This window comes from Danio rerio, chromosome 18 (genome assembly GCF_052040795.2).
Source record: "Danio rerio strain M-AB ecotype USA chromosome 18, GRCz13ab, whole genome shotgun sequence".
Taxonomy (NCBI): domain Eukaryota; kingdom Metazoa; phylum Chordata; class Actinopteri; order Cypriniformes; family Danionidae; genus Danio; species Danio rerio.
This window is the reverse complement of record NC_141038.1, coordinates 6,950,968-6,962,500: the sequence shown is the minus strand read 5'-3', so window position 1 is coordinate 6,962,500 and position 11,533 is coordinate 6,950,968. Positions and strand designations below refer to the sequence as shown.

Sequence of the window (11,533 nt, the reverse complement as noted above, 5' to 3'; positions counted from 1 at the left end):
AATAGGTTCATTCAAATAAAATATGTCTTAACTAGGCACAAGCAAGAATATTATTCAACCTATTTTCGCTCTTACAACATTTTTATTAGTTGGTATTTTTTGTTTTGTATGTATGTCAGTTTATAATAAATCAGTATTATATGTTGACTTAAATCTAAAAGTAAGCCTTTATAAGCTCTTGCTAGGGAACAAATTAAACCCAATAAGCCACTCAGCATCAACACTTTCAAGCAGGGATAAAGTTTAGGGTGTTCCAAAACCACTTAAAATTTCTTTTGATACACATTATTCTTATGTGTATTTTATATTATTTACATGTTTAAGGTGGCATTGTTATATATTATGCATTTATATATACATATATATATATATATATATATATATATATATATATATATATATATATATATATATATATATATATATATATGTAAAATGCAATAAAAGTAATACACTACAGACTCTTTGCTGAGAAGGTCACTGGTTCGAGCCTCGGCTGGGTCAGTTGGCATTTCTGCGTGGAGTTTCATGTTGCATGTTATGTGTATTTTATATTATTTACATGTTTAAGGTGGCATTGTCATATATGTTGCATTTATATATACATATATATATAAATGTAAAATGCAATTTTATAAGTATATGTATATATATATATATATATATATATATATATATATGTATATATATATATATATATATATATATATATATATATATATATATATATATATATATAAGTATATGTATATGTATATATATATATATACATATATGTATATATATATATATATATATATATATATATATATATATATATATGTATATATATATATATATATATATATATATATATATATGTATATATGTATATATATATATATATATATATATATATATATATATATATATACATATATATATATATATATATATATATATATATATATATATATATATATATATATATATGTATGTATGTATATATATATATATATATATATATATATATATATATATATATATATATATATATATATATATATAATATTTTGAAATATTTGTATGTTAAGACCATTTGAAGTCAGAATTATTAGCCCCCTGAATTATTAGCCACCCCTGAGTATGCTAATATGTTTTTCTTTTCGATTTTGATCAAGTCTACACATTTCACATTTCATTACACATCCCATTTCAAATCATTTTATGCAGAGATTATTGTGTTTGCGTTTGTTATTGTTTTATGTTTAATACACTTGTTACATCAATTCTGTATGTGTATTTGTTTTATTTTGAAAATTACACTATGATACAAAATAACCTATCCATGAGAGGCTTGAATTATTATTTTGCATAAGTAGGCTAGCATGTATTTATTATATACCAACAACAATGTTTTTTTTTTATTAATGGCATTTACATTTCCCATAATAAAACTATATTTTACATACATTTTTTTTTTACATTTCATATTTTTACAAAGAAACTAAATTACTATGTCAATAGGTCTAAATGGCATAGCCCGCTATGTTTTTTATTTTATATGAGGACATATTATATATATTTAAAAATTGTGTATGAAATGTAAGTATGTCTAATATTAGCCATTTTAAAACACGTTATTAAATATAAATGTCTAAGCACGTTTTATAAATACTTCTGAGATACCTATAAAAACCCAATAAAATGGTATCGGCCAACCAATCGCGACAGCTTTAGCTGATCTTCCAGGATGTGAGTGCTTTATTTCACTGGCGAGCGTTTACTCGTATTTAAATTCCTATCGCCGTTGACGGACAAATAGCAGATCTCCGCCGTCTGAAAGGCTCGGCATCAGCATCATCATCATCATCATCACAGACACCGACAGACGCTCCGCGCGCGCGCTCAGAACCCTTTGTTTACATTCCGCCCTCGGAGAATCCGTATACATTGCACTCTTTTGGAATGCCTTGACGTGACGTCATGGGGGTAGACGTTCTATTCGGAGTTCTAAAATGAACACCTGTTATGGTTCAGATGGCAAGAAAAGAGGAGAGGCGACGTTTGCTACTGAAGCGGACACACTGAAGCCTTCTAATCTCCGCCAGCGCAACTAAAGCCGTTTAGGGATCCATTTAGTGATAAGCCCGACTGCTGCTCTCTGACAGGGAACATGGATGGTGAGGAATTTGCAATGACGAGAGCGATGATGATGAGTGCAGTCGTACGGCTGCTTCTCTGTGGAAACTAGCTTAGAAGACACTCGCATCGTCTTTTTATTATTATTATTAATTTTAATAATTTTTTCTCCAACCTCGGATTATTATTTTTTTAAGTGAGAAACTACTACCTAATCGTATAACATGGGAAAGGATGAATGCAAGACCATGTTGGACGCTCTCAATAAAGTGACCGCTTGCTACAGGCACCTGGTCACCGCTTTGGGGAGCACGTCGGATTCCCAAAACCTCCGGGAGGAACTTAAAAAGACCAGAAAGAAAGCCCAGGAGCTGGCGGTGGCCAACAGGACTAAACTGACCGCTCTCCTGAAGGACAAAAGCATCAGTAAAGATGACCGAGCTGAGTATGAGCGCCTCTGGGTGCTCTTCACCAGCAGCATGGAGCTCCTGGAGGTGGACATGAAGCGGTCTTTGGAAATAGGGCAGGATTTTCCTCTCAAAGTGCCAACCAGACACCTTATCCAGACGGGAATGACCGGCAGCACCACTACTGTGGCGGCTCGAGCAATGAGCGTCCAAAACATGAAGTACGAAGCCGACGCCAACATCGACACGGTGGACCTCCGGGAGCTGGAAACCGAGATCGCCCAGGTGGACCAGATGATGGAGGAGATGGAGATGAAGGTGCAGGTGGCGCCGTGGGCAGTGGAGGCGAAGCAGGAGGCGGGCGCCGAGTTAAAATCCACCGTCAGTGTTGGCAATTCATCAGTCGGTGTCATCTCAATCTGCGAGGAGGAACCCAAAGAAACGGTGGAAGGGGAAAACGGGACGATGAAAATATTCGCGGGCATCATTTTCACCGCTGTTTTGCTCATAGCTGGAATTCTGGGCTACCTGGTGATTAATCTATAATATAGTTTTGGCGTGGATGAATGACAGAAGCTCAGGGCTTTAGATGTTCTCACAGGCCTGTCAGGCAATGTATGGTGTGCGTGGAGATAAAACAGATCACCTCGCCGGGTATATAGGCCTATTAATAAAGAAATGCTCCGGTGTTTAAAGGGAATAGCCAAAACTCCATCGTGAATGGTTCATCAAGATCAGAAGGTAAAAACTGCACAGATCATCACTGTCTCCGATAAACTTTAGCTACTTTTATGGTACACTGTAAAAAATATCCGTAAATTAAGAGTTTTTTTTTATTTTTATCCTGTTTATTTATGCTTTTGAATTGCAATATGGGACTTTGATCTTTCTTTTCAACAATTTTAACCTTGAAAAGTTAAAAAAAGTAATTTTGTTACATTTTTATTAGTTAAAGTGAATTATTGTCTGGGTTAGTGTTGTATATTACAATACAAAAACCCTTTGACAAACTGCCAGTACATTTTCTGTTATTTTACAGACTAAATATTATTTATTATACACTATATTATTATTTTAAACTAATAAAATGTCAATAAAAGTCACGTTGAACTGTAGAGTTGAATTTTTCAACATCAAAAGTCGACAGAGCAGATATCAAGATCCCATAATGCAACCGTAAATAGCGAATTACACTTGTGAATTACAAAATAAGGAAACGGTTAGATATGTTTTTTTTACAGTGCGCAGTTTTAATCACATTTTTGGCACAAACATCTACAACTAAAGATCATAACTTTCTGGAGGTTATACCTCATGTTAAATGAATATTTGTTTGACAGTTTAGCCACATTTAAGGTTTCACATCACGTTTCTCGACACCTGAAGGTAAAAACTGCATAGATCATAGGTGGAATAGTTTGAAGTAAACTTTACACTGTGAACAATATCCATAGATTATCAGTTTTCCATAATTTTGTAATTTATAGGTTTTATTTCTTTTATTTTTGCTCTTGAATTGCATTATGGGGCATTGATCTCTTCTCCAACAACTTTTGATTTTGAAAAGTTTGAAAAAGGTTGAAAAATAAAACAATGAACAGAACTTTTTTTGTTATTTTACTAACTAATAAGTTACCTCTATATTATTCATATATATTATATTATTTCAAACTACTTAAATGTCAATAAAAGTCCCTTTGTTAAACTGTAGAGTTGACTTTTCAACATTAAAAGTCGACAGAGATCAACATCCCAAAATGCAATTTATAACAGTAAATAACGAATGACACTTGTGAATCCCAAAATAAGGAAACGAAGAACTAAAGGTCACAGGTCACAATTGTCTGAAATAAACTTTACACTGTGAAAAATATCCATACTTTGTCAGTTTTCCGTATTTTGTGATTCATGGGTTTTATTCCTTTTATTTTTGCTCTTGTATTGCATTATGGGGCATTGATCTCTTCTCCAACAACTTTTCAATTCAAATAAGCGTCATTGTCTATCCCACAGGGGTTAAAAAATTGTCTTTGGGCTCACACACAACAACAAAACATAAATACACTTACACAATTATTTTAAAAATCCTATTTAAAAAAACAATGGCAATGGGAATAAATGTCTTCTTGTAGTTAGCCTTTTTTGCTAAAGGGACTTTATATAGTCTACCAGACGGAAGTAACTTAAAGGAACCATGTAAAGAGTCTTCCACAATAGTGGAGGTTTTTCTTTCTATCGCTGCTATAAATAAATCAATGAGAGGTGTTTGTCTCTCACCAATTATTTTACTTGTTAAGTTTACCAAACTTAAAAGTTAATTTGTGCTTTTAACAGAGAGGGAGTTAAACCAGGCTACAATATTAAAAGTAAGGACAGACTCAATAAGTGATTTATATGCGACAATCAAAATACCCTTATTAATATTAGAACTTCTCAGTTTTCTCAACAAACTCCACCACTGCTCAGCCTTCTTAAAAACGTTCTCTGAATCAAAAGAAGATTGAAAGTCAATTTTCACACCTATATATTTAAAAAAAACTTAACTTACTCTCCATTAATTAGCAAAGGGTAACAAAATGTACATATTTTGTTTGTCCCACAACACATTTCTTTTGTCTTACAAATGTTAAGCTGTAAGGAATTCTCTGTTGTCTAACTTGTGATAGCGATTTTTTTGGACGTTGAAAAGTTTGAAAAAGTGAATTTTATTAACGTTTTTAATAGTTTAAAGTGATATATCATCTGGGTTTGTGCTACAAATTACAGAACAAAAACCTGGTAATAAACCGTCAGTATACTTTTTTTGTTATTTTACAGAATAATAATTTCTTTATTATGTTGTATATAATACATTGTTTTAAACTAATTACATGTCAATAAATGTCACTTCATAAAGTGTAGAGTTGAATTTTCAACATCAAATGTTAATAGAGCAGAAATCAATCTCCCATAATGCAATTGCCATTAAACGCATGTAAATCACAAAATATGGAACATTTTAATGTGCAGATATTTCTTTTACAGTGTAGCTACTTACTTTTAAGGTAGTTTCAACCACTATGTTGGCATATAGGTTACATTTTTCATAAAGAAAAGACCTACACCATGAAGATGACAACTTTTTTTTGTGGTTGTGCTGCATATTAAACGGGTATTTGTTTTACAGTTTAGCCATATTTAAGGTTATGATCTCAACATCAGAAGGTGAAAAACAAATGTGGGATTGTCTTTAGCTACATTTAGGTTACAGTTTTACACTATCAATCAGGCAAATACCTCAAATCTTAAGATCACAACTTTTAGGACCCTCTGATAGAGGATCAGGGGCTTGTTTTGCATATTTAACAGGCATTTCTTTTACAGTTTAGCCACATTTAAGGTTTCACATTGTGTTTCTTTACCTCCTGAGGATTCTTCTTAGTCCCTCTGGTTTATTTTTCTGAAGATGGCCCATTACTGACTGCTTTCACTCTTGAAAAACTAGGTGTGTTCTCAATAACAGTCTAGTATGATAGTGGATTTGTACATATGAACTGTACTCATGTTAAATTAGTGTATATACAATATATTTATTATAATAAATGAAGTAAATGATGCTTGTGTTTTGTCTGGGTTTTGTCTAGGCTGCTATGCACCTTATGAAAAAAAAAATAGGAGGCAACATGAAAAATGACAATAATACTTATGTGTGTAGTTGTGTTAATAATGAAACCAGATTTTTGTCTTACTCTATAAACTACTGATGCAATTTCTTCCGAATTTAAAACTAAAATTGTTGTTTTGTTAGCAAAAAACAAGGTAAGATGCCATGTTTTTAAACGTCACTGTTAGACTTTTTACAGTTTTTTTGCGGTAACTTACTGGCAAGCAGTGTTGCCATCAAATTACCGCAGCTGCCCCTTTACAGTAATTTACATGTGAATGTGATTTACAGTAGCAGGACCCTACCGCAATGTCATTTTACAGTAATATAGGCTTAGCGCAACTTCTTTTTATGGTAAAGAGCTCTTCACCACATTTTAATTTTACAGTTTGACAATTTTTACTGTACTTTTAATGTAATTTATTTAGATTTACACTAACAGTTAAGCATGGGCCGGTATAAGATTGTGATGGTTTGATAACTTTGGATAAAAATATCACAGTTGCACGGTATTGTGATTACTGCTGTAAAATATGTTTTTTTTTTATGTTTGGGTAAAAACAACATTTCTCCCTATTAAACGCGATATATTTTATTTAAAAAACATTTTAAATAGTTTGGAACAGCAGCTTTTGATGTGGAGGATCCTGCTGGAGACACTATTGCTCTAAAAACTAAATTAAATAAATGCAAAAAAAATTATAACAGAAAATTCTGGTCATTCTAAAACCTTGACGTTTCCATACCGCGGTAAACCTTGAAAGAGGTTATCGTCCCATGCCTACTAGCTTTACAGTCGTTAGTATTCACAAATGACTTTAATTGCAAACAAGTGACAAGGTCACGTACAACAGTGTTTTTGATTATTTAGTTCTGTTGTATCCATTTCAAATGGTTTACAACAGTAATTTCATCAAATTCATCAATCTATTTTAATACATTATGTGATAAAAGATGTTAATTAAAATAACTTTTGTCATATTTGTCTTCAAATGCAGTAGAGGTACTTGATTATTTTGATTACAGTAGAATACCACAAATTCGTAAAATGCAGTAATTTACTGTAAAAGTTTTAAAATGACCAACAGGGTAGTGCATATTACAGTAGTGAACTGTAAAAAAAATGTATGTGGTATTTTACTGTGTACTTTTGCAGTAAATAACTGTAAAATTGCAGCAAAGTCCCAAATGATGTTTATATTCATTCATATCAGCTCTATACCAATATTTAAATTTCAAAAGAGATAAGAAATCAATTGTACAATATTAAATAACACCCATATTAATCACAAAGTATCAGAAAAAAAACGTGTTCTGAAAATAAAAATTTTAATGACAGGATTTTTATATGAAATTTGGAAGAAATGCTATAAGAAATGTAAACAAACATTAAAATTTTACCCAAAATTATGCATAAAGTGAAAACATTTCTATTTTTTCCATAGCTGTATGTTAAAAACTTGGCATCTTCAAATTCAATAACTTCACTTAAACATATAGAGAGATAAATCTCTGCTGTCTGTCTGGCCCTTTAGAAAACCACATTAGCTTTGATTATTCTTATGCAACCAGTTCTTGAGTGAAGTTTTATTTAGTTGTTATTTTAAAATTCTGATCTCCTTAGTTTATTTTCAGACTTCAGGATTAAGTCCTTCATTCTCAGCTAATTAAAGGGGTATTTATAGAAGATTTCAGAATCCTATTTACTTGACTAGTCGTCGCTCTGGCAGAGACCAATCGTATTTTTTGACTTTTAATGTGATTAACAGTTAGTCCTATTTGAACTAAAGGAAGATTTGCGCTGAGCTGCTTCTTTCACTGCTAATATTGTGTCTGAAATGGTGAGAAGATAAGGTATAACATACAAATTAAAGGGATTGTTCAACCAAAACATCTAAATTTATCCACTATTTTGTGATTCCAAACCTTTATTGAACACCAAATACACTCAGAAATGCTGTTTGTTCAAACTACTTATTTAAAATGAGCTCAATCAACTTAATTTTTGTGGGTTTTTATGGACAACTTAATTGTTTTATGTTTTTAATAACAATAAAGGTAACTTAATCGATTTGTGTTAGGACAACATGAAGGAATTGTGTGGAATCCTGCAGTTTTTGCAGATATTTTTGCAGAAAGCTGAAAACCTGTTAAGGGGGGACATGGTGGCTCAGTGGTTGGCACTGTCACCCCACAGCCAGAAGGTCACTGGTTCGAGTCCTTGCTGGGTCAGTTAAAGGGAATAAATTTAATTGGCCATAGTGGATGTGTGTGAATGAGTGTGTATGGATGTTTTCCATTACTGGGTTGCAGCTTGAAGAGCATCTGTTGTGTAAAACACATGTTGGATAATTTGGGGGTTCATTCCACTGTGGTGACCCTTGATGAATAAAAGGAATAAGCAGAAGGAAAATGAATGAATAAAAACCTGCTGACTTCCATAGTAGGAAAAACAAATACGACGGAAGTCAATGGTTACAGGTTTCCAACATTTTTCTCCAACATTTTTCAAAGTATCTTCTTTTGTGTTTTATAGAAGAAAGCAACACTCATTAAAGATTTAAAACAAGTAAAGGGTGAGTGAATAAATCTATATTTGTTTTGGTGAACTGTCTCTTTAACCGCTAGACAGGTGCATGGAAAATGTACTAAGACATTTTCCATAATGTTGAAACTAACTAAACTTACTTTAATCAACATTGTCATCTCTTCTAACAGTATAACTAGCTTTTACTTAAGTCTGATCGATTAATTAGTCTCCCTGCTGTGCCGTGTGACTCAGGAGCCCATAATGATTGGAACAACTGCTTGTTAACTGGCGCCCTAGAATGGAGCATCAGGTAAGAAAATCGATGCCATTTAAAGGCCAAGTTCCATATCTAGCAGGTATCTAACATTCATTAGGAAAGATCGAGAGCCAACTGAAACTGCCGCAATGTTTGTGTGTGTGTATAGGCAACACATTAGTTTCTTTTTCACTGTGGTCAGTCAACAAATGTGCCAAAGGTGAACCGTTTTGAAAGTTACAACTGATTTACTTCAATATGTACATATTTGTACCTCTGCCGAGCTAGTGCTGTTCCCATACTGATAACCTTCCGGTGACCTGTTATTATGATTTTTTATCCATTTTATAAGGTTCCTTTTACAGCAATAATTTCATTGTAATATCATTAAAATACATTCAGTTAAATAAACTTTGGCATTCATTTAGTTGCTCAAGCGTAAAACGAGACAAAAAATTTTACCCGCATGCGCCAGTCAGAATTAGCAGGCTAGCGCTGAAGCTCCAGTGAATATACTGAGGTAAAATAAATGCTCATATTACAAAGACATGCCAGGGGAAAATGTAATTTAAGTGCAGTGCTTCTTGTACAATCTGAGACCCACTTTATATCGGACATCACTCAGCTAGTGGAGATCGCTGATTTTTAAAGAAAGCAGACCTTAAACGTGCCGGTTTTTGCATTGGCATACAGTTCGCTGGAAGCGCTTAACCCAGGTTACTAGCAAATTAAAAGTCCCATTAGCATGCTTCAGCATATACCCTATTATGCTCCTTTTTCAAGTCTCTGATGTCCCCTTAATGTGTGTATGTGAAGTTTCAGCTTAAAATACAACATATTTTTGGATTACTCGTCAAAACTGATCCTTTTAGGGTTTGATCCATATTGTACCATTTTGGTGATGCTTTAAACTGATTGTGCTCTTTTCAAAAGAGGGCAGACGGCTGCTTCTCACTCAGGGCTGTTTATGCTGATGAGTGAGAGATCATCACTGATGGGCGGGGTTTTTCCCTCTCTGATTACACATACAAAAGGAGAATGTCAATAAAAGTGTTTCTGCTGACTGTTTTTATTATAAAAAAATAGAATGAATTTATTTTAATCATTAAAGGATGTGTATTTTCATACTCTGTGGCCACGAAACTGTTTAAATCTCTTATAAAAGTGTTTTGTGCATAATAGGTCCTCTTTAATGATGAAGAAAGTATTTAAACAATTGTAGCTTATTGCCAGTGCTATTTGTTGTCTTTGTATACACACTAAACTCCACCTTTTGGATGAGACATTAAACCAAGGTTCTGACTCTCTTTGGTCATTAAAAAACCCATGGCACTACTCATAAAGAGTAGAGGTGTTACTCTGGTGTTCTGGCCAAATTTCCTTCATTGGCTCTGACCCATCATGGCCTCCCAAACATCCCTATCCACTGAATTGGCTGTACCACTGTCTCCATTCCACCTATAGCCATTGCACTCATTCATTTATTCATCTTCAGCTTAGTCCCTTTATTAATTAGGGGTCGTCACAGCGGAATGAACTGCCAACTTATCCAGCATATGTTTTGCCCTTAAAGCTGCAACCTATCATTGGGAAACATCCATACACACTCATTCACACACACTATATACAATTAAGCTTACCCAATTTACCTATAGCGCATGTCTTTGGGCTGTGTGGAAAACCAGGGCACCAAGAGGAAACCCATGAAAACACGGAGAGAGCATACAAACTCCACACTGAAATGCCAACTGGCCCAACTGGGACTCGAACCCGTGACCTTGCTGTGAGGCGACAGCGCTACCCACTGCGCCACCACGCTGCCTACATACATATTGCATAAATATAATAAATGCCATCATTGGAGATGATTATGTAATATTCGATTTCATAAAATATGGTGTCTATTTCGATCTCAGCATGCTTTTTACTAATTAACGTCGCACTTTTGTCAAGTAAGCACAATCTTCATTTCTGCAAATGGTTTGTTTGAAGAAAAAAAAACTGAAAAATTACAAATAACCTGAGAAAACAAGACATGCACATTGTGGAAAATACAGCTTTTTAAACCTTAAATAAATTAATTTGTCATTCTGCCGCTTGGCAAATCTTAAACAATTTAGTGTTTCTTGATGAAACTTTTATACTCAAAAGCATTATATTATGCTGGCCTGCCACCTAGTGGATAAATGAAAAATAGTGGACACTTAACAGAGACTGAACTGGATGATCAATTCCAGCTTCAGTAAATGTGAACATTTCATTAATTTAGCTCCCTTGATATTTTCTTAAGCTCCCTTGTATTTTATTTTAACTTAATTGTATTATCTTGTAGATAGTAGTTACTTGCTGAAATGAGGTTTTGTCTTTTGTTTATACTTATTACTTGGTTGAACTTATTTTAACCCTAAAAAATAAGAAAAATAAATGAAAATCAGTTTGATATTTAAGTGATTAGTGTTTCTAAAACATACACACACACACACACACACACACACACACACACACATATATAAATATATATATATATATATATATATATATATATATATATATATATATATATATATATATATATA

At 33.1% G+C, this 11,533-nt stretch overlaps 1 protein-coding gene across 1 annotated transcript; it reads left to right on the top strand.

Annotated features, from left to right (window-relative positions):
- Positions 1–1,698: 1,698 nt before the first annotated feature.
- On the top strand, positions 1,699–6,123 carry si:ch73-167i17.6. The gene has a single exon (XM_087292954.1). It carries the CDS (start codon positions 2,346–2,348, stop codon positions 3,072–3,074), a length of 729 nt encoding a protein of 242 aa, XP_087149080.1. The 5' UTR covers positions 1,699–2,345; the 3' UTR covers positions 3,075–6,123.
- The last annotated feature ends 5,410 nt before the right edge of the window (positions 6,124–11,533 follow it).